Source organism: Lagenorhynchus albirostris, chromosome 4, assembly GCF_949774975.1.
Source record: "Lagenorhynchus albirostris chromosome 4, mLagAlb1.1, whole genome shotgun sequence".
Lineage (NCBI taxonomy): Eukaryota > Metazoa > Chordata > Mammalia > Artiodactyla > Delphinidae > Lagenorhynchus > Lagenorhynchus albirostris.
This window is the reverse complement of record NC_083098.1, coordinates 34,389,480-34,413,819: the sequence shown is the minus strand read 5'-3', so window position 1 is coordinate 34,413,819 and position 24,340 is coordinate 34,389,480. Positions and strand designations below refer to the sequence as shown.

The 24,340-nt window shown below is 37.7% G+C and overlaps 1 protein-coding gene across 1 annotated transcript; it reads right to left on the bottom strand.

The window, feature by feature from the left end:
* Window positions 1-996: 996 nt before the first annotated feature.
* Window positions 997-23,204, bottom strand: LOC132519055 (hsp90 co-chaperone Cdc37-like; the record flags this gene model as incomplete). Its single annotated transcript, XM_060147026.1, is given in 5 exon segments — window positions 997-1,019; window positions 21,296-21,853; window positions 21,856-22,470; window positions 22,473-22,551; window positions 23,181-23,204. Coding segments are annotated over 5 exon segments (1,299 nt in total), but the record flags the coding sequence as incomplete, so codon positions are not given.
* Between the last annotated feature and the right edge of the window lie 1,136 nt (window positions 23,205-24,340).

The window sequence follows — 24,340 nt, the reverse complement described above, 5'->3', positions numbered from 1 at the left end:
GGAAAATAGTCATTCTCTTTAAAATGTACTCCCTCTCTCTTTGTTTCTCTATCCTTGAGGAAAAATAAGCTTGAGTGCAATTAATCACAAGAATTTAGCAGGTCCCCAGTTTAGTTATAAACACTACCTTACCAAAATCACTGGCTGGGAAAACTGACAGCATTTTGAATGCATGTATCAAAGTTTATTTTGTTCTTGGCACCTTGTGTAGAATACACAAGAATGTATTCTAATAAGTCAAAACATAATATTAAAAACTTAGAGCTTACATTTCCTTATTTTGCAAGCTGATAAAACAAAGCAAACTAAATTTAAGCCCTACTTTAGCACACTTTATATCATGAAGCCTTTTCCTGATTTCTTCTCCACCCTGGCAAAATACTCATGAGTATACGTTCAAACAAGTCTAATTAAATTGCTTGACATTTATTTGCTTTTAAAGACAAAAAAGTATCTGGTTTTTTAGTACTTGACAGTCCTCCCTTCTGACTTCAATGCTCTTAGGTATATTTCTCAACAAAAAATACTTTTTATTCCACTTTCTCATCAGTTTTTCTGCTTTTCTTCAGGCTGTTAGTTTTCTTGGTTCACACCAAGAATTTAATTGTTAGTAGAAGATGCACCAAAGGCTAGTTACAACAACTTTGCTGGTGAAGGCTAGCCAGTTCATCGCACCTTGCCTACTGGGAGGTTATGTAGACATATCTCAAAATCCGACTCATCTTTGATGCTTTCCTGACTTTTTTTTAATGAATCATGGCACACCATTTCCTCACCTATGCTCTCTTTCTTATGTAGTTGCATAACTGGACAAACTACCCCTACCCAAACCTGGGAGACACAAATGGGATTAATTAACATCAATAAATAGTTCTCAAAAGCAAAATATCAGGTTTCCTTTCACCACTCTAAAATGGTACTTATTAGTAGAGTGACCAACCTTCCCAATTTGCCTGTAACTGTCCCAATTTTAGCACTGAAATGTCCTTGTTCTGATTAATCCTTCAGTCCAGGGCAACCTGCAACACAAAAGAATAGATGTTCTAAACTTGGTAACAACGTGACATGAGAAAATGTCTACTTAATAGTGTTTTCTTGGATCCATGACTTTGTCATAAGCTTGGAATAATCTAAAATCCATAACAAATTTTCTATGCTTTATCTCCCAACACCAAACCTAACTTGTCTCATATAGAAAGTATTAGGCCTTATAAAAAGTACTTATATCTGCTTAAAAAGTGAATCCCCAAACCTGAAACACAGGGATCTTAACTCTGGATTTGCCTCCACTTCAGAAAGCAAAGAGCTACTTGACTGTAATCACTTTTTGTGGATTATTACTCCATAATGGTAAATTCCTTGAAAAGTAGGGATCATTTTTCTTTCAATATGAAATATTTCAAACATACAGACAATAATAATCACCTGTGTACCCACAACTTATGTTTTTAAAATATTACATTAATGATATTAACATTTAATGATATATAACTACAACCTTTATTTCAGATCTTTTTAAAATACTTAATATTACAAATATGGTTATAGTTAGTCCACTTTCCTCATTTCGTTTCCCTCCTCTTTCTAAGAATAAGGACAGGTCTGAAGTCAATGTCTGCTTCTCTTGTATGTTTTAGATTTTTGCCACACATGCATACACTTGTCACAATAAGTGACATGTTCTCTTATGTCTTATACTTAATTGTACCCTCACGTCTTACTCATAGTAACTCTGAAAATTCTTTAGTCAAATTGAATTGAATTCACTACCTAAATCTATGAGAGGGAAAAACAATAAATTCCCTACTTTCAACAGGTCAAGCTAAAATTTAAATAGTCTAAGAATAAAATATTAAACTGAAATCAAGAAAATTACTGTCTAAATAGTCTTGCTTAGATGTTAGTCCCATATTCCTTCAAGTTACTCAGAAACAAAATGGTTTTGTACTATTTCCATAGAGTTTCCATTCTCTTATCATACTATAATCCTCATTTTCTCTAACTCCATAAAAATTCTGCCTACCTCCATATAAAGAGTAATTTACATATTTAAATTTTGATAAACATCTCCTCCTAAACAAAAATCACCATCATGAGTTCCACGTTAATATTAATACTTTCCAAAGTCAGAATATAATTCAATTAAAAAATGTATGCTCTTCTACTTATCATTGCTTTTTTCCAAAACCATATTATCTGTCAGTATTAGTGACACCTACCACCAAACTTTTGCCCAGGTTCTATAAATTTATCTAGTGAATGTAACAAATGAATGCACAACAAATAATCTGTAATGGGGGGAAAAAAGGAAAATGCTTTGTCTTAATTGATTGAGCACAACCTTGTCTAACACAATGATGATTTATGGTTCTGCCAATCCATTCTTATACCTTTCAGGGAAACTACAATAAAAGTTTCAAAGACCTTTTACAATTTGCACCCTAGCAAAAACCAGTTCACACTGTAAATGTTGCCTCATGACCTGGAGCTTCAAAATGTGGTCCATTGACCAGGAACATTGGTGTCACCTGGTACTTGTTAGAAAGGCAGAATCTGGGTCCCACCCCAGACCCCTCCTGGATCAGAATCTACATTTTGTTTTTTTTTTTTTACATCTTTATTGGAGTATAATTGCTTTACAATGGTGTGTTAGTTTCTGCTTTATAACAAAGTGAATCAGTTATACATATACATATGTTCCCATATTTCTTCCCTCTTGCGTCTCCCTCCCTCCCACCCTCCCTATCCCACCCCTCTAGGTGGTCACAAAGCACTGAGCTGATCTCCCTATGCTCTGTGGCTGCTTCCCACTAGCTATCTATCTTATGCTTGGTAGTGTATATATGTCCATGCCTCTCTCTCGCTTTGTTACAGCTTACCCTTCCCCCGCCCCATATCCTCAAGTCCATTCTCTAGTAGGTCTGTGTCTTTATTCCTGTCTTACCCCTAGGTTCTTCATGACATTTTTTTTTCTTAAATTCCATATATATGTGCTAGCATATGGTATTTGTCTTTCTCTTTCTGACTTACTTCACTCTGGATGACAGACTCTAGGTCTATCCAGAATCTACATCTTAATCGTACAACCTAATATTGTAGCTTCTTGGTCCATGTGCGTGTAAGTTGTACCTCCATCCAAATTAGTTGAAGTGTCTTTTACAAAAGCAGACACAAAGCCTTGTGCTTGTGTGTGGCTGGTCTGTATAGTATGCCTAACAGCGTTTAACAAACAGTGGTGTTGCATTAAGAATCAAGTCAATAGTCAAATTTGATTTTGAAACAGACACTCCATGCTCTTCTCCCTCACATTATTTCAACAGCCACTTAAGATAAAATGAATGATGATAGAGTAATCACTATATGGAAAAATATTAATAATATTAATATTCTGTTTTCTATCTCAAATGGACAGATACTGTTTTTGTCCTAAAGGATATAAAATAGCAGGGAAATCATCTAAATATTTATCAATTATATTTGCTAGCTAGACTAGACAGTATGGTGGTTAAGAGCAAACTTACCAGCTGCATAAATTTTCTGTACTTCAGTTTCCTCCTATGTAAGGTAATACTTATGTCATAGGGTATAGATAAGTTAACATTTGTGAAGTCTGGTGTGCAGTGAGCCTTAGCCACTATTATTATTTTACACCAAATATTTAACTTTCAGAGAAAGATCTTTCCTAGTTCTCTCTAAAGAAAGTTTTTCTCTCACTTTTATGGCTCTTCTTCTTCTTCCACCCACCACCCATCTCACTTAATCTCCCATTTTTTTATTTACTTAAAGTGTGTCAAAACTGTGCTGTAGTTTTCTCCTGAGTTTCAGTTAATGCTTCTCTCCTGCACCTACAAGCAGGAAAATATAAAATCTACCTATCCAGATATGGCATCTCTCCCTTACCAATGCCTCATCCCCCAACTGCCTCCCAATGTTTCCATCTGGATGCTAGCAATGGCTATAATTTTGGAGCTTTTATCTAGCAAGAATTAGCTCCTTTAATCCTTAAAGCTGTTCTGGAGTAATTGTTACTCACTCTTTTAACTGAGGGTCAGAGAGGTTAATGACTTAATTGAAAGTCATCACTTACAGTAGAATTGAACTGGAAATAAAACACAAACCTACGCTCTTAACAGCACATTAGACTGTCTCAAAGCCATGAAAAATCATCACATTAGAAGTGAAAATTACCATCCCTGCCACCAGCTTCTCCACTGCCATTAGTATTATCACCATTTTCCTTAAGTTACTTCGCATGCTTTCTTTCTTACTTGCATTACATATTTCATCATATATTAAATACTGAAGTATTTTGACCTGCTATGCCTCCCAGACTCAGTGCTCGCCCTCCATCAGCACTCTGGGATGAGCCTCCCTCACTTATGACATGGATTCTGAAAGCAATGTCTGAACAGCTCCTTTTACCTCCAGTCTTCATGCAGCAAACCAGGCTTCCCCGGGCTGTGTATTATTTTAAATGTGACTAAAGAATATACACTACCTATTTTCCTATTTCGTCAAAGTCCATTAGTCAGTAGTATTACCACTCTGGTATCTTTTCATGCCTTATATTCCCAAGTTATTTGAAATTCCCCTACAGTGGAGGTGATTGGTCATTCAATAAAACCTCAGGAAGATGCAGACAGCACAAGGGAATGCAAGGGAATGACACCCAGGAAAGATCTTGGAATCCAAGGACCTCGGCCCAGATGCACATTTAGGTCTCCATTTGGATATCAACATGAAAACTGATCTCTCTTTACAGGAAAGAGGAAGTCAAAACAGATTCCAAAACCTCTACCTGCACAGATATTTGAAACTTCAGGAAGAGAAGAAGAAAAGGGCAATAACTCTTTGAATAAATAGAAAGATGGAGTCCTAGGTATCATCATTTGGGTTTCTCTAGAAGTGGAGCTTGAGACAAGAACTTAGCCTCAGGCATTTAGTTGGGAAGTGGCCTGAGGAAGTAGCGCTGAGGGAGTCGGGAGAGTGACAGAGAAGGAGGAAAAGCCAATATAAAGGTGTGTGATCAAGGTGTGCTGTGGCAAAGGGCTTGCTTCCACAAGACCTCAGAGAAGCACACAGAATGCTTCCCACATTCTCTACCTGAGGACAGGAGGCCAAGCATCTGTTCATTGGTGCTCACTCCCCATTGGCCCAGAGTTGCCCTGACTTCCCTACTATTCGAAGTCCCACTTGCAGGCAAGAGCTAACCTGCCTCCCTTAGTTTGGAGAAAGCTCTGAGGCAGAGGAACAGGAATCTTGACTAATTTGATTACATCAAACATGTTATAATATACCCATATCCCACATAAAATGGTACTGTGTGCCTTAAAATGGGAAGAGATTTTTATAATTTTGTTTTTTAAAGTACTATTTTAATATTGCAATTTTTGTTTCATATTTTTAACTGATTTTCTTTCTAAGTCAAATATTTTTTAAGGTTTCAAATAATTTAACCAAATGGATAAAACAGCCCTGAAACCACCTCCAAAACTGCTCAATAAGAACAAGTAGCTACAAGAACTCTACTCCAAACCCTATGCTTTAAACTGTTGTGGATAGATACTGAGAACTCAAATTCTCTGAAATAGGTATTACAAGCCCTAATGCCAGGCAGTAACCATTCCCAGTGCAAACAGTCGTGGAACAAGGACCGTGCAGCACAAAGAAGAAAATCATCAGAGAAATAGAAAACAAAAGCAGAATAGTATAGAGAACCGACCAGGAAAGAGAGATTCTTATCAATTTCACCTGGTAAAGACATCAATTTCCCAGTAAAATGAAAGTATAAATGAATATCAGAATCATAAAAGATTGATGTAATCATCATAGTCCATTTAGCCATCCCATTAACTGTTCAAAATTATGACTCAAAAATGATTAATTTTCAAATTAATCTTCAGGCTTTCTTTATAAAATACAAATCAGGAGTCTTTCTGGGCATTGATGAAACTAATTGACAATTGTAAAGGTGTGTTCTCCAGAGTAAATGAAGGCAAGCAACACTCTACAAAATACTGCCTTAGCAAAGCTCCTTTTGTCTGCTTCTATTTCTTAATATACTCAGACTGAGGACCTTATACTGTCTTTCCTCCATTCCCCAGTTCAGAGGCATCCTTGAGGGTGTTCTCACTCTCCACCATCCCCAATAGACCTTGAGAGAATCATTAACCATCTTTACATCAATGAATCCACCTTCCATGGTACACAACCAGGACCCTACTACACAGAATTGCCTGTGTGAAAAGAAACTCAGTTGCAAAAAACATGTCCACAATCCAAAAATCTGTCCATGAGGTTTTCATTAAAGTTCATATTTAAAGGTGCTCTTTATTTCATCTCTCTTGGGACTCTTAACCATTAGAGAGATAGCCTTTCATTCAAAACAATAAGTCTGTTAAAGTGGAAATTCTTTATAAAAATCACTGTATACATATAAATATACACTCACCAGTCTTTTGACATTAGGCCAAGCTTATTGTTTTCACACCAGTAACACATAGTCTACCATGTCAAGCTTCATTAAAAAAAAAAAATAGTAGTGAAAACTTAAAGATGGAGATGAAACAATCTGAGGACAGAATACATTTTTTCAAATATTTTTTCTCCTAAACGTATTGCAGTTTTTTTTTCAGTGATATCTATTTGAATGCAGTTGAAGACTGGGAGATAACAGGGTCCTAAATTTTTGCCCAGGCCCAGTTCTCTTCTATTTCTGCCAATTCAGTATCATCTGCTTTCTCAAAACTCAGTCTAAAACTCACTTTCTCAAGTGTTTTCACAGACGTCTCCTTGCACTCTTTTGCTCTGAATTTCATTGGCCTGTGACTTTATATGTTCCTGCTTTCTGAGTGCATGCTTTGTTTTCTAGTCATCAGGTTCTGCAGTATAGTAATGTACATACACCACCAGGGTGTGGTATTTTTCAAACTGCTGGTCATGGTGCCCATTGTGAAGAATGATACTGATATAGTGGATCCAGCCAAGATTTTTTTTTTAATTAAATAAAATAGGAAATACCAGAGTGCAAAACAAGTAGTAAGTATATAAATTATTTCATGGAACTTTTTTTTATTGACATAGTTTCAGGTGTACAACATAACGATTCCATATCTGTATATATTTCAAAATGATCACTATAAATCTAGTTAATATCCATCACCACATACAGATAAAAATTTTTGTTTCTCATGATGAGAATTTTTAATATCTACTCTTTTAGCTACTTTCACATATACAATACAGTGTTACTAACTATAGCCTTTTATAGAAATTTTTTATTTTTATACGTCTGTGTATGATTGTGTGAACTGGATCACAACATACAAAGTAATTCTTACTGTGGGTTACAGTTAGAAAAATTTAAAAGCCACTGATTTAAGCCAGTACTGCTCAAATAGTTATTAGCCAGCAAGTATTTGTTGGTAGCTTTAAAGAAAAATCATTACTCAATATAAAATTTTAATACCTTCATCAGAACAGTCTATAAAATATTAACATATGTAGAAATAGTTATCAATACTTATTTGTGCTAACCACTGCAGATACAAGAAAGAAAAACAATTCTTTTCTTCAAGGAGCCTAAAAAGTAGTAGAGAAAACAAGTAAAGCAGAAATGTTAATTCAGTACATTAGGACATAAAATCAGAAAGCATGAGAGCACAAAGAAAGTATTCCTAACTCTGTCTCCCAGGAATGGGTTTTTCATTGCCCTAAACCTTTAGAAAATTCTGATCTCTAAAAGGGTCAGAATTTTAGCCAAGAGGATACCTCTGGAGAAAGGTATTCAGCCAACATTCTATGTGATTAGCATCATGTCAGGCTACACAGTGGAAACTCAGCTGGACTAACTAGATTTTCAACCAGGTTTTTAATTCTATTTTTTTGACAAGTAAAAGTTGTATATATATATTTAGGTGTAAACTTGATATTTTGATATATTTATACATTGTGAAATAATTATCACAAACTAATTAACAGATCTATCTCCTCACATGGTTACTATTTTCTTTCTTCTTTGCTTTTTCTGTGATGAGAACACTTAAGATCTACCCTCTTAAGAAATTTCAAGTACAGTCAGCCCTCCAAATCTGAGGGTTTCATATCTGTGACTCAACCAACTACAGATCAAAAATACTAAAAAAAAAAGAAACTAGAAATTTCCAAAATGCGAAACCTCAATTTGCTGTGCACCAGCAACTATTCACACAGTATTTACATTTTATTTACAACTATTTACATAGCATTTACATTGTATTAGTTATTATAAGTACTCTAGAGATGATTTAAAGTATCCAAGAGGAGGTGCCTAGGTTATACACAAATACAGTTGATCCTTGAACAATGAGGGGGTTAGGGGATACTGAATACCCCCACACGTATACAGTCAAAAATCTGTGTATAACTTTATAATTGGTTCTCCATATCCATGATTCCAATCCATATCCATGATTCCAATGTTCTGCAGACTCAACCAACTGCAGATTACGTAGTACCATTGTACATATTTATTGAAAAAAATCCACACATATGTGGGCCTGCATAGTTCAGACCCATGTTGTCCAGAGGTCAGCTGTACTATGCCATTTTATAAAAGGGACTCGAGCATCCACAGATTTTGGTATCTGCTGGGGATCCTGAAACCAATTCCCCATGAATACCAAGGGATGACTATATACAATATAGTATTGTTAATCACAGTCATATTGATATATTAGAGCTCCAGAACTTATTCATCTTGCATAACTGAAACTTGGTACCCTTTGATCAACATCTCCCCAGTTCCCCCTCCTTCCAGCCCCTGACAACCTCCATTCTAGTCTCTGCTTTTATGAGTTTGGCTATTTTAGATTCCACACATAAGTGAGATCATGCAGCATTTATCTTTCTGGGTCTGGCTTATTTCACTTAGCATAATGTTTTCCAGGTTCATCCAAGTTGTCTCAAATGTCAGGATTTCATTGTTTTTAAGGCTGAATAATATTCCATTCTGTATATGTATGTTTCCATTCATTCATGGACAGTTAGATTGTTTTCATATCTTGGCTATTGTGAATAATGCTGCAATAAACATGGGGGTACAGATATCTCTCCAAGTTCCTGATTTCATTTCCTTTTGATATATAACTGGAAGTGAGATTGCTAGATCAGGTGGGAGTTTTAGTTATTTTTTGAAGATCTCCATACTGTTTTCCATAATAGTTTTACCAATTTACATTCTCACCAACAGTACACAGGATTTCCTATTTTCCACATTCTCACAAATACTTGTAATCTCTTGTCTTTTTGACAGTAGCCAGTCTAACAGATATGAGGTGATATTGTGGTTTTAATTTATGTTTCCCTGGTGATTAGTGATGCTGAGCACTTTTTCATATACCTGTTGGCCATTTGTATATCTCCTTTTGAAAATGTATATTCAAGTTCTTTGTCCATTTTTCAATCAGTTTATTTAGGGTGGTTTTGGGTTTTTTTTGGTTTTGGTTTTGGTGGTTGTTTTCTATTGAGTTGTATGAACTCCTTATATTTTTTGGATATTAACTTCTTTTCAGATATATGGTTTGCAAATATTTTCTTCCATTCCATAGGTTGCCTTTTCACTCTGTTGCTTGTTGATTGTTCCCTTTGCAGTGAAGAAGCTTATTAGTTTGATGCAATCCCATTTGTTTATTTTTGCTTTTGTTGCCTGTGCTTTTGTTGTATTCAAAAAAATCATTGCCCAGACCAATGCCAAGATGTTTAAATTCTCCAGAGGGAGATGAACAAGCATCAATAAATATAATAAATAAGAAAAATATACCACATGTTGGAAATTAATAACAATGGAAAGAAAAAGGAAAGCTAAGTAAGAGTGATCAGGAGGGCCAGGAACTTTAAATAGCCTGGCCAAAGTAATCCTCATTGATATGTAGACATTTGAGAAAACACTTGAAAAAGATGGAAAAAAAAAAAAGAGAGATGATATAGAGTTTTGATGTGATAGCCAAAGACTAATGGATAAATAATTTAGAAAAAGTATAAATTTCTCTTTTGAGAGTGTTATTGACATTTAAGTCTATCCTAAATGTAATATATCTAAGAAAAGAGAAAATAAATAAACTCTGGTATACATTATTCAAAATAATTTTGATTGCAAAAATTTTTTTTATAGATTTCTTTTTATTTTTTAATGATTGATCAGATGGAATAGAGAATTAAGCTTTAGAATCCCAGCTGGTGAGAACCCTGGAATATACAAAATACAGAAAGGTGGTTTTAGGATTTTGTGGTTGAAATCTGAACTCTTGTGATTTTTCTTGTATAAATTAAAATATTATTGATCCTGGTGGCTCAACCCCAGCCTCAGTCTCCTAGATAATACATGTTCATAATAGCATTTTAACTTGCTGAATCTTTGGATAGATGCTACTATGATCCTACTGAAATACTGTTTTACCAACTAATATTTTCAGGATGTTTTGAGACTAGCAAAATTTTGAGAGGATGAACCATAAATTTTAATGTTTAGTATTATATATTCTATAGTTCTTTGACATAGTAGGACATTGATAAATATTTTGACTGACATTTGCAAATATAGAGAGAAGCAAATATGCACATGTTTTTTGCTTTTTTATTTCATTTGAGAAAGTTGCAGATGCAGTTAGAAATTCTTATTTATATAGAGCTAATAATCATTACAGTGGTTTTTATATTGAACCAAAACTCCTTGTAAATTCTGTTGACCTAATTATGCCCTCCATTGTGAAAAAAAGCAATAAGTGCAACTATTTTACATTTTATTGAGGGTGATCTATGAAAGCTTTACATATGTTATTTCATTAAATCACCTCATCTCATAATGATTCCCATTTACACACAGGGATGTTGAACATCAGAAAGGAGGTAACTTTGCCAGGACTGCACAGCCACTTGGTGCTGGATATAAACTACTGTAAGTCCGAGTCCAACACTGGTGCCCCTGCTCCTCTCTCTAGGGTGGGTCTCTTCTTCCTGATTAAAGCCTCACAAATAGTTGAAATTGTGATTTTCTCTTCCCCAATTGGTCTTTAACCTCTTCCCTTCACAGTTCCCACTACTTCTCATTTCTTTGCACACACTGTGGTTCCTTTAATCTTATTGTCTCCTCCATACCTGACAAACTGTCCATGTCTGCTGAAACGGATTCCCACTGTAAAGGATTTTGAACAAAGTACACTTGACATATTGAATGAAGTCAAATAGTGAACACATTCATAGGTCAAGCCTCCAATCTATAAGAGTTTAGTCTTTAGGATCCTCTTTACTTGGGAGATTTCTGAAAGGTCCCACATTACCATTGTTTGTCTTCCATCTCCAGCTTTCTCCCTGATGACAAAATCACCAGACAACACAGAGCAGGAGACTGGGTCCTCTCCCTTGTCATCTTCCAGACTCTTCAGTGTCTCATACTCTAGGTAAAGCTATGGCCAAAAATAAACCATTTTTTAAAATAAGAATATAACATTAGAAATCAGTCTTTTGAAATCCCTCTTCTTCCTTTATTTTACTACCTAATACAGCAGTATCACCATCATTTTTGCTTCCTCTGGCAACTGAAGAACCACTTTTATACCCCCTGAGTGGAGTGTAGACTGACTGCAGCATTATGATTGTCTTCCCCAGGACATCGTGTGCTAGTTTGTCATTGCCTGCCTGAAAGGTACAAGGCATCCTTCCTGCCTTTCTCAGATTCTTCAATGTGTCAAGTGTACAAAATCGAAAGAATAACTTCATATTAAGTTAATATAGGAGAGATGGAAAACATGCTATGACAAAAATTCCTGTTGAATAAATTCTAACACCCATCTAAATACTTGTTCTCATACAATTAATCTCCCTATCTTAAAATTAAAATAAAGTTTTGTTCATTAAAATCCCACACAGAACATTGTAATGGTTTAAATACTGCAGCGTCTCATTTTATCCCATAAACCTTTACATTTGAATAGTTCTTTACAGATTATAAAGCACCTTTAGATCCATGTTATGTACTCTGAGAGCTAGAAGGGAATCTTAAAATTACTAAAACAATCCCATAATTTCCTCTGATTCTCACAGCAATTCTATGAAGTATATATCCAAGTGTTACTCCCTCTTTATGGTTGAGACTGAGCCCAGAGACTTTTACATACTTTTCTAGATCTCAGAGTTAAAAAGTGGGACCTGACCTCCAAATCACAGCTCAGTGCTTCTTCTAAAATATCATGCTGTCACTCCACTAACTGACGCCTACTAAGGAATTTGTTATTTAGCTAAACGAATTTTCTAGAAAGCTAGAGCTTTATCCCATTAAGTGGTTAGGTATTCATCATCATTGTAAATAGTCATTATTATTTTCCTTAAACATTACACTTGTATATACCTGCAGAAAATAACTCTGTACTCTCCTTTAAAGGAAGGCTTTGTTCTATCTTGTTCCAAAATCCAACAGCAAATGATTATAGGAATACAGCAACAAAATGTGACGGAAAATGTTGAAACTGAAAATTAAACATTTTTTTTTAGATTTAGAAAGATTTGGATTAAAGACTCTTCTTTGGGTGAAGGAGGTCAAAAGTTACAAATTTCCACTTATAAAATAAATAAGTCCTGGGGATGTAATGTACAGCATAGTGACTATGGTTAATAATCCTGGGACTTCTCTGGTGGTGCAGTGGTTTGGAATCCACCTGCCAATGCAGGGGACATGGGTTCGAGCCCTGGTCTGGGAAGATCCCATGTGCCACGGAGCAACTAAGCCTGTGTGCCACGGCTGCTGGGCCTGTGCTCTGGAGCCCACGAGCCACAATGAGAAACCCGCACACCTCAATGAAGAGTAGCCCTTGTTTGCCACAACTAGAGACAGCCTGCAAGCAGCAACAAAGACCCAACACAGCCAAAAATAAATAAATAAATGAATAAATAAATTTATTAAAAAAATAATAATACTGTATACCAAAAAAGCATGCAGATGGCCAACAGGCACATGAAAAATTGTTCAACATTGCTAATTTTTAGAGAAATGCAAATCAAAACCACAATGAGGTATCTCCTCACTCCGATCAGAATGGTCATCATCAAAAAGTCTACAAATAATAAATATTGGAGAGGATGTGGAGGAAAAGGTACCCTCCTACACTGTTAATGGGAATGTAGATTGGTACAGCCACTATGGAGAACAGTATGGAGGTTCCACAAGATTCATCCTTCTTGGTTTCCTTTATCCTGCCCGCCCCTCTGTAAATATTTCCTTCATAAAAAATGTCTTCAAAAATTCTAGCTAAGCGTGCTATCTGTTTCCTGTCAGGACTTGGATTGATTACACTGATCAATAAATACTGAGTATTTTTTTTTAACATTGCTGTATGATCCAGCAATCCCACTCCTGGGCATATATCTGGAGAAAACTCTAACTTGAAAAGATAGATGCACTCCAATGTTCATAGCCACAGTACTTACAATAGCCAAGACATGGAAGCAACTTAAATGCTCATAGAAAGATGAATGGATAAATAAGATGTGAGATATATATATAGATATATAGATATATATAGTGGAATATTACTCAGCTATCAAAAAGAATGATATAGTGTCGTGTGCAGCACCATGAATGGACCTAGAGACTGTCATATTAAGTGAAGTAAGTCAGATGGAAAGACAAATGTCACCTGATAATACTTATACGTGGAATCTTAAAAAATGATACAAATGACACAGACCAACATGCTGTACTCCTAGGGACCCCTTCAGAGGGTGATAGAATGAAAAGAGATTGACGACCAGAAGCCACTGAGAAGCGAAGGCTCTCCCTCCTCTATTATGCTGATTAAGGAGCATAAAATTAGTGACCAAGACTAAGGAAATAAAATCACTTGGTTCTGCCCACAGCTACTCCTGGATCCTTCATTCCTAACAACTCCTCAGCACAGGGTGTTTCATACTCCAAAGTTGTACTCAATCACAGTATTTGTTTAATAAATGTCAGTTCATTAGACTTTGGTTAATCATAATGATAGATATTAAAATAGCTTTCTAAACCTAGATAAAATATATCTCTAACAGAGATTGGTATTGAGTGGTATTGGTATTGAGTGAAAGACATGATAACAACCTAAAAAACCTAAAAAAACAGTAAAAAAACCTAAAAAAACAGTATTGGTATTGAGTGAAAGACATGATAACAACCTAAAAGAAGTATCTTTAAATTGAGGCACATAACTGTTCCACCCACCTTTCCTCCTTACTGCCAGCTGGAAAAATGACGTGATGCATGGAGCTCAAGCAGCCTCATTGGACCATGAGACAAGGGTCATGCTCAGGGAAGTGAAAAACAAAGCTACAAAGAGGCTAGGTCCCTGCCAACTTTATGGAACTCTCATGTTTACTCTTTACTCCCCAAATTCCATACTTATGTGGAAGAAATGGACCTCATGTGTTTAAATCATTATTGAGTTGGGTGTTCTGCCTTTTGAGCTAAATCTAATCCAGAAAGTTATACCACACATGCTTCTTTTCACTTTCCAGATTCCAAAATGTTCTTTCTATAATCCTCTCCTGCTCTCCTTGTCCTTATATATTTACCAAAACAAAATAAAAGTACTGCTTTTTGATATTTTAATGAGCTTTCAGTAGAAGATGCCTATAAATATGTGTCCAGTCTACCATCTTTAATAAAAAAACAAACAAACAAACAAAAAACTGTCTTGATTACTGACCAATGATACAAATTAAAAAACAGAAATAGACTCACAGACATAGAAAACAGACTTAAGGTTACCAAAGCAGTTAGTGGTGGGGTGGGTGGGGAGACAAATTAGGATTTGGGATAGCATATACACACTACTATATATGAAATAAACAACAAGGACCTACTATATAGCACAGAGAATGATATACAATATCTTGTAACAACATATAATCGAAAATAATCTGAAAAAGAGTATATATATATGACTGAATCACTTGTGCTGTACATCTGAAACTAACACAACATTGTAAATCAAATATACTTCAATTAAAAAAACAAAATTAAATAAACCATAATGTTATAAAAGACCACAGATCCCTACAATATAGAAAAATAATAATAATCCTGTGTAGCATATTTGAAGGCTGCTAAGAGAGTACACCTTAATATTTCTCATCTCAAGAAAAAAATTGTAACTGTGTGGTGACAGATATTGACTAGACTTATTATGGCAATCATTTTGAAATATATACAGATATTATATCATTGTTTTGTATACCTGAAATTAATATTATGTTTTATGTCAATTATACCTCAATAAATTTTTTAAGATAATAACTTAAGCACTAAAAATAAGAAGACTGTTCTGTGGAATTATGACATAAAATCAAATCATAAAATCTGTATTGGTCATGTTTGTCAGTAAGTGCCACCCTCAGGAAAACACAGTCTGGTTAAGAGCAGGGGCTATGTGCCACATGAAGCAGCTGACTGAGCTGGAAGAGCTTGGCCTTTAGGGGCTTATAGACCCATGTCAGTGACCTACCATCTGTATGTGTCTCACTTCTCTGTGTCTCACTTTCCTCCTCTGTAAATTTGTGATAATACCTACTTCACAGAATGTCTGACATACTTTCCATTGGCCTCAACTCTTTCTCTGTACTTCTGTGTCCCATTTCTCTGCTGACCTGTAAAGACCACATCAGCTTGGCTCCCAGGCCTGTATTCTGGACAAGGAGAAGCACTGTCAGGAGATGGGAAGGAAGGAGGAGTGAGAATTCAGGGGAAGTCTCCCTCCTGCCCCCTGACTTTGCAGGGAACTTCCCTGACTACAGCTCAGGCTGAACAACCTTCCTCTGGCTCTGGGTCACCCAGGAATACTGTGCCTTCTGTGCCCCTTTATGTCAGGGGCTGATGACTTTCTACGGTGCTAGTCCCAGGATGAACCCACAAGATTCATCCTTCTTGGTTCCCTTTATCCTGCCCACCCATCTGTAAATAATTCTTTAATAAAAAATGCCTTCAAAAATCCTAGCTAAGCGTGCCATCTGTTTCCTGTCAGGACTTGGGTTGATTACACTGATCAATAAATACTGAGTATTTTTTTAAAACATCTTTAGTGGAGTATAATTGCTTTACATTGCTGTATAACAAAGTGATTCACATATATATATATATGTGTGTATATATATATATATATACACACACATATATCCCCATATCCCCTCCCTCTTGGGTCTCCCTCCCACCCTCCCTATCCCACAGCTCTAGGTGGACACAAAGCACCGAGCTGATCTCCCTGTGCTACGCGGCTGCTTCCCACTAGCTATCTGTTTTATATTTGGTAGTGTACATATGTCCATGCCACTCGCTCACTTTGTCTCAGCTTACCCTTCCCCTTCCCCGTGTCCTCAAGTCCATTCTCTACGTCTGTTTCTTTATTCCTCTCCTGCCCCTAGGTTTTTCAGAACCTATTTTTTTTTTAGATTCCATATATGTCTGTTAGCATACAGTGTTTGTTTTTCTCTTTCTGACTTACTTCACTCTGTATGACAAACGCTAGGTGCATCCACTTCACTACAAAAAACTAAGTTTCATTCCTTTTCATGGCTGAGTAATATTCTATTGTATATATGTGCCACATCTTCTTTATCAATTCATCTGTTGATGAACACTTAGGTTGTTTCCATGTCCTGGCTATTGTAAATACAGCTGCAATGAACATTGTGGTACATGACTCTTTTTAAATTATGGTTTTCTCAGGGTATATGCTCAGCAGTGCGATTGCTGGGTCATACGGTAGTTCTATTTTTAGATTTTTAAGGAATCTCCATACTGTTCTCTATAGTGGCTGTATCAACTAACATTCCCACCAACAGTGCAAGAAGGTTCCCTTTTCTCCACACCCTCTCCCACATTTATAGTTTGTAGATTTTTTGATCATGGTCATTCTGACCAGTGTGAGGTGATACCTCATTGTAGTTTTGATTTGCATTTCTCTAATGATTAATGATGTTGAGCAACCTTTCATGTGTTTGTTGGCAATCTGTATATCTTCTTTGGAGAAATCTCTATTTAGATCTGTGGCCCATTTTTGGATTGGGTTGTTTGTTTTTTTGATATTGAGCTGCATGAGCTGCTTGTATATTTTGGAGATTAATACTTTGTCAGTTGCTTCATTAGCAAATATATTCTCCCATTCCGATGGTTGTCTTTTTGTATTGTTTATGGTTTCCTTTGCAGTGCAAAAGCTTTTAAGCTTCATTAGGTCCCATTTGTTTATTTTTGTTTTTATTTCCATTTCTCTAGGAGGTGTGTCAAAAAGGATCTTGCTGTGATTATGTCATAGAGTGTTCTACATTTTCCTTTAAGAGTTTGATAGTGTCTGGCCTTACATTTAGGTCTTTAATCCATTTTGAGTTTATTTTTGTTTATGGTGTTAGGGAGTGTTCTAACTTCATTCTTTTACTTGTAAATGTACAGTTTTCCTAGCACCACTTATTGAAGAGGCTGTCTTTTCTCCATTGTATATTCTTGCCTCCTTTATGAAAAATAAGGTGACCATATGTGTGTGGGTTTATCTCTGGGCTTTCTATCCTGTTCCATTGATCTATATTTCTGTTTTTGTGCCAGTACCATACTGTCTTGATTACTGTTGCTTTATCATAGAGTCTGAAGTCTGGAAGCTTGATTCCTCTGACTCCATTTTTCTTTCTCAACATTGCTTTTGCTATTCAGGGTCTTTTGTGTTCCCATACAAATTGTGAAATGTTTTGTTCTAGTTCTGTGAAAAATGCCAGTGGATGTTTGAGAGGGATTGCATTGAATCTGTAGATGGCTTTGGGTAGTACAGTCATTTTCACAATGTTGATTCTTCCTATCCAAGAACATGGTATATCTCTCCTTCTGTTTGTATCATCTTTAATTTCTTTCATAAGTATCTTATAGTTTGCTGCATACAGGTCTTTTGTCTCCTTAGGTAGGTTTATTCCTAGATATTTTATTCTTTTTGTTGCAATGGTAAATGGGAGTGTTTCCTTAATTTCTCTGTCAGATTTTTCATCATTAGTGTATAGGAATTCAAGAGATTTCTGTGCATTAACTTTGTATCCTGCAACTTTACCAAATTCATTGATTAGCTCTGGTTTCTCATACAGTCTTTAGGATTCCCTATGTATAGTATCATGTCATCTGCCAACAGTGACACCTTTACTTCTTATTTTCTGATTTGGATTCCTTTTATTTCTTTTTCTTCTCTGATTTAGCTGTGGCTAAAACCTCCAAGGCTATGTTGAATAATAGTGGTGAGAGTAGACAACCTTGTCTTCTTCCTGATCTTAGTGGAAAGGCTTTCAATTTTTCACAATTAAGCATGAGGTTGGCTGTGAGTTTGTCATATATGGCCTTTATTATGTTGAGGTAAGTTCACTCTATGCCTACTTTCTGGACGGTTTTTATCATAAATCTGTGTTGAATATTGTCGAAAGCTTTCTCTGCATCTATTGAGATGATCATATGGTTTTTATCCTTCAGTTTGTTAATATGGTGTATCACATTGATTGATTTGCATGTATTGAAGAATCCTTGCATTCCTGGGGAAAACCCCACTTGATCATGGTGTATGATCCTTTTAATGTGCTGTTGGATTCTGTTTGCTAGTATTTTGCTGAGGACTTTTGCATCTATGTTCATCAGTGATATTGGCCTGTAGTTTTCTTTTTTTGCGACATCTTTGTCTGGTTTTGGTATCAGGGTGATGGTGGCCTCGTAGAATGAGTTTCAGAGTGTTCCTCCCTCTACTATATTTTGGAAGAGTTTGAGAAGGATAGGTGTTAGCTCTTCTCTAAATGTTTGATAGAATTCGCCTGTGAAGCCATTTGGTCCTGGGCTTTCATTTGTTAGAAGATATTTAATCACAGTCTCAGGTTCAGTGCTTGTGATTGGTATGTTTATATTTTCTGTTTCTTCCTGGTTCAGTTGTGGAAGGTTGTGCTTTTCTAAGAATTTGTCCATTTCTTCCAGATTGTCCATTTTATTGGCATGTTGTTGCTTGTAGTAGTTTGTCATGATCCTTTGTAATTCTGCGGTGTCAGTTGTTGCTTCTTCTTTTTCATTTCCAATTCTATTGATTTGAATCTTCTCTCTTTTTTTCTTGATGAGTCTGGCTAATGGTTTATCAATTTTGTTTATCTTCTCAAAGAACTAGCTTTTAGTTTTATTGATCTTTGCTATTGTTCACTTCATTTCTTTTTCATTTATTTCTGATCTGAGCTTTATGATTTCTTTCCTTCTGCTAACATTGTGGTATTTTTTGTTTTTCTTTATCTAATTGCTTTAGGTGTAAGCTTAGATTGTTTATTTGAGATGTTTCTTGTTTCATGACGTAGGATTGTATTGCTATAAATTTCCCTCTTAAAACTGCTTTTGCTGCATCCCATAAGTTTTAGTTCATCATGTTTTCATTGTCATTTGTTTCTAGGTATTTTTTGATTTCCTCTTTGATTTCTTCCATGTTCCCTTGGTTATTATGTAGTGTATTGTTTAACCTCCATGTGTTTATATTTTTTACAGATTTTTTCCTGTAATTGATATCTAGTCTCATAGTGCTGTGGTCAGAAAAGATACTTGATATGATTTTATTTTTCTTAAATTTACCAAGGCTTGATTTGTGACCCAAGATATGATCTATCCTGGAGAATGTTCCATGAGCACTTGAGAAAAATATGTATTCTGTTGTTTTTGGATGGAATTTCCTATAAATATCAATTAAGTCCATCTTGTTAAATGTATCATTTAAAGCTTGTGTTTCCTTATTTATATTCATTTTGGATGATCTGTCCATAGGTTAAAGTGGGGTGTTAAAGTCCCCTATGATTATGTTACTGTCAATTTCCCCTTTTATGCCTGCTAGCATTTGCCTTATGTATTGAGGTGCACCTATGTTGGGTGCATAAATATTTACAATTGTTGTATCTTCTTCTTGGACTGATCCCTTGATCATTTTATGTAGTGTCCTTCTTTGCCTCTTGTAAGAGTCTTTATTTTTAAGTCTATTTTGTCTGATATGAGAATTGCTACTCTAGCTTTCTTTTGATTTCCAGTTGCATGGACTATCTTGTTCTATTCCCTCACTTTCAGTCTGTATGTGTCCCTGGGTCTGAAGTGAGTCTCTTATATGCAGCATATATATGGGTCTTGTTTTTGTATCCATTCAGCCAGTCTATGTCTTTTGGTTGGAGCATTTAACCCATTTACATTTAAGGTAATTATCGATATGTATGTTCCTATTACCATTTTCTTAATTGTTTTGGGTTTTTTATTGTAGGTCTTTTCCTTCTCTTGTGTTTCCTGCCCAGAGAAGTTCCTTTACATTTGTTGTAAAGTTGGTTTGGTGGTGCTGAATTCTCTTAGCTTTTGCTTGTCTGTAAAGGTTTTAATTTCTCCCTCGAATCTGAATGAGATCCTTGCTGGGTAGAGTAACTTTAGTTGTAGGTATTTCCCTTTCATCACTTTAAATATGTCCTGCCACTCCCTTCTGGCTTGCAGAGTTTCTGCTGAAAGATCAGCTGTAACCTTATTGGGATTCCCTTGTGTGTTATTTGTTGTTTTTCCCTTACTGATTTTAATTTTTTTCTTTGAATTTAATTTTTGTTAGTTTGATTAGTATGTGTCTTGGTGTGTTTCTCCTTGGATTTATCCTGTATGGGACTCTCTGCACTTCCTGGACTTGATTGACTATTTCCTTTCCCATATTAGAGAAATTTTCAACTATAATCTCTTCAAATATTTTTTCAGTCCCTTTCTTTTTCTCTTCTTATTCTGGGCCCCCTATAATTTGAATGTTGGTGTGTTTAATGCTGTCACAGAGGTCTCTGAGACTGTCCTCAATTCTTTTCATTCTTTTTTCTTTATTCTGCTCTGTGGGAATTATTTCCACTATTTTATCTTCCAGGTCACTTATCTGTTCTTCTGCTTCAGTTATTCTTCTATTGATTCCTTCTAGAGAATTTTTAATTTCATATTTCTGTTGTTCTTTATTGTTTGCTCTTTACTTCTTCTAGGTCCTTGTTAAATGTTTATTGTATTTTCTCCATTCCATTTCCATGATTTTGCATATCTTTAATAACAGTACTTTGAGTTCTTTTTCAGGTAGACTGCCTATTTCCTCTTCATTTTTTTGGTCTTGTGAGTTTTTACTTTGCTCCTTCATCTGTTGTATATTCGAAGATAATTGCTGTTTACTATATAGAATACTCAGTGTGGATGAACAGTGAAAACACAGCCCACAGTGACTGGAGCAAGCCCCTCTGCTGGGGACCCCATCCCTACCCTGTGGACCAGGCTGGCAACCTCTACCCGTCCCTGAATCCCCGAGACTTTTGCATAATGCTGAAGTGGGGCGAGCTGCAGGCAGTGAAGTCCCTTGACTCAAAGTAAAGACTTGGGTGAGCACTGGGGGTATGGCGGCGGTGGAGAGGTTGGGCAGGCCCCTACAGGCTAGGTGGAGGAGCAGCAAAAGTGGAGGAAGCCAGGAGCTAGGGAGATGGTGTCTATTTTTGTTTTCTGAAAAGGGGCACACAGGGACCTGCAGGCAGTCAGGCAGCAGCTGAAGTGGGTCATGCACTGATATTTTCTCATCACCTGGCTTGGAGGCTTCCAGCAAAGGGTCCCTGGGACTCGTCTCCTCTTCCTCCTTGGCCTCGTTGGACTTGGAGTCGGGGACCCAGAGGCTGGAGTTGATGCAATGATGCATGTGGTACTTCATGTTGGTGGGATCCATCTTGCTGACAGCATCTTGTAGAATCTGCACATCATTCACCTCAAAGCATTTCTGGAGTTCCTCAGGGAGGGACACGTATACCTCGATGGGGTCCAGGCTGCTCGGCCAAGCTGCTGCTTGCACTCCTCCTCTTTGTACTCCTTCATGACCTTCTTGATGTGCAGCTTGGCCCGGCCCTGCACGCAGTCTTTGAAGGCCTCCAGCTCGTCATTGAAGCCCTCCATGTACTGACAGTCGGCAGTCTTGATCTTGGTGAAGAACTGCCAGAAGCAGGCACGAGGGTCCACCTTCAGGCTCTTGGCCAGCTCCAGGATGAACTGCATGACAATGGTCTGGTGGGCCACCTGCTCCATCAGTGCACATTTCTCCTCCATCTTTAGGTCAAAGCACCAAATAACCAGGTAGCTGGCGGTCTCCTCGCACACCAGGTGGACGTTGTCCAACAGGTACTTCTGGCTGTCATCCCAGCAGTGGAGCATGTTGAAGTGCCTGATCTGTTTCTCATACTTTTCCATGAAGGTTTTGTGTTTCTGCTCCCTCACCTCCTCCAACTCCACCTCCGCCTGCTCAGGCTTGGTATTGACCATGCTCTTGCTGAAGCCATCCTTGCTGAGCGTGTCCACATTCCAGGGCATGCTCTTCTCCTTCTTGCACATCTTCTCTAGCTTCTGCTCCCAGCTCTGCTCCTTCTTGTGCAGCTGCTGTGCCTTAGCCTGCAACCGTTACAGCTGCCCTCGCCCTTGGTCACCTCCAGCCCCTTCAGCTTCCACTGGCACTCGGACACCCGTCTTCTCATTTTGCTTAACTTACTGTGTTTGGGGTCTCCTTTTTGCTGGCTGCAGGTTCGTAGTTCCCATTGTTTTTGGTGTCTGCCCCCCAGTGGGTAAGGTTGGTTCAATGGGTTGTGTAGGCTTCCTGGTGGAGGGGACTGGTGCCTGTGTTTTGGTGGATGAGGCTGGATCTTGTCTTTCTGGTGGGCAGGACCATGTCCGGTGGTGTATTTTGGGATGTCTGTGACCTTATGATTTTAGGCAGCCACTCTGCTAATGGGCGAGAATGTGTTCCTGTCTTGCTAGTTGTTTGGCATGGGGTGTCCAGCATGGGAGCTTGCTGGTCATTGAGTGGAGCTGGGTCTTAGCATTGAGACGGAGATCTCTGGGAGACCTCTCGCCAATTGAAATTACATAGGGCCAGGTTGGCTCTGGTGGCTTAATGTCCTGAATTTGGCTCTCCCACCTCAGAAGTTCAGGCCTGACACCCGGCCGGAGCACCAAGACCCTGTCAGCCACATGGCCACGGACATAGGGAGTTTCTTGCCTTTTGGGAAGTCTGAGGTCTTCTACAAGTGTTAAGTCAGTGTTCTGTAGGAGTTGTTCCACATGTAGATGTATCTTTGATGTATTTTTGGGGAGAAAGGTGATCTCCATGTCTCACTCCTCTGTCATCTTTTTTTTTTTTTTTTTTGTGGTACGCGGGCCTCTCACTGTTGTGGCCTCTCCCATTGCAGAGCACAGGCTCCAGACGCGCAGGCTCAGCGGTCTTGGCTCACAGGCCTAGCCACTTCGCGGCATGTGGGATCCTCCCGGACCGGGGCATGAACCCGCGTCCCCTGCATCAGCAGGCGGACTCTCAACCACTATGCCACCAGGGAAGCCCTCCTCTGTCTCTTGAAGGTCCTCCCCTGTCACCCTCAAACTCCACGGTCAGTGAGAAAAGCAATGAGCAATGAAGGGCTCAGTGTGGGTACTGTCAATACTGAGTATTATTATCATAAGTCCTAAACTTTTCATACCTTTTGTAGACACTATACATTTGGAAAACATGGTCATAAATGAAGAGCAGAGAATTCATGGAAGATTCCTACAGAAAACAGGCACTGAGGATGTGAGGGCGATCTGACCACAACAGCTGTCTCTCCTTTAATGGCCAGGGGTGATTTGGCTGATCTGAATATATATATACATATATATTAGATAGCATGTAAGTTTTTTTTGTTTCTTTTACCAGAGAAAGCAGTTTTAAAATGAAACCAAGAAACTGGTAAAAAAGATAATCTAAGGTGGCTCCTCTTTTATGTGCTTACTCTCCACGGCCTGCTTGTCTGTCCATCTGCAACCCCCTGCATGAGAATGCAAACAGACATTCCATTGAAGGGATTTCAAGGAAGGGAAGAAGTAACACACAGAATGTTATTGAGTATGTTTGTAGGGTGGGTGGGAGAGTTTCTGCTGTTAAAGAATTCTGCCTCTGGGGCTTCCCTGGTGACGCAGTGGTTGAGAGTCCGCCTGCCGATACAGGGGACACGGGTTCGTGCCCCGGTCCGGGAAGATCCCACATGCCGTGGAGCGGCTGGGCCCGTGAGCCATGGCCGCTGAGCCTGCGCGTCCGGAGCCTGTGCTCCGCAACGGGAGAGGCCACAACAGTGAGAGGCCCGCGTACCGCAAAAAAAAAAAAAAAAAGAAGAAAAAAAGAATTCTGCCCTTGGCCCTAGGCACTCTGCCTGTTTAGGTGCAGGTGGGAGCTTGCACTCTCACTCTCATAGTTTCTGCCTCGCAAGGCTTCCTTTCCTCATTCCCTGACCTCCTTTCTCCTTG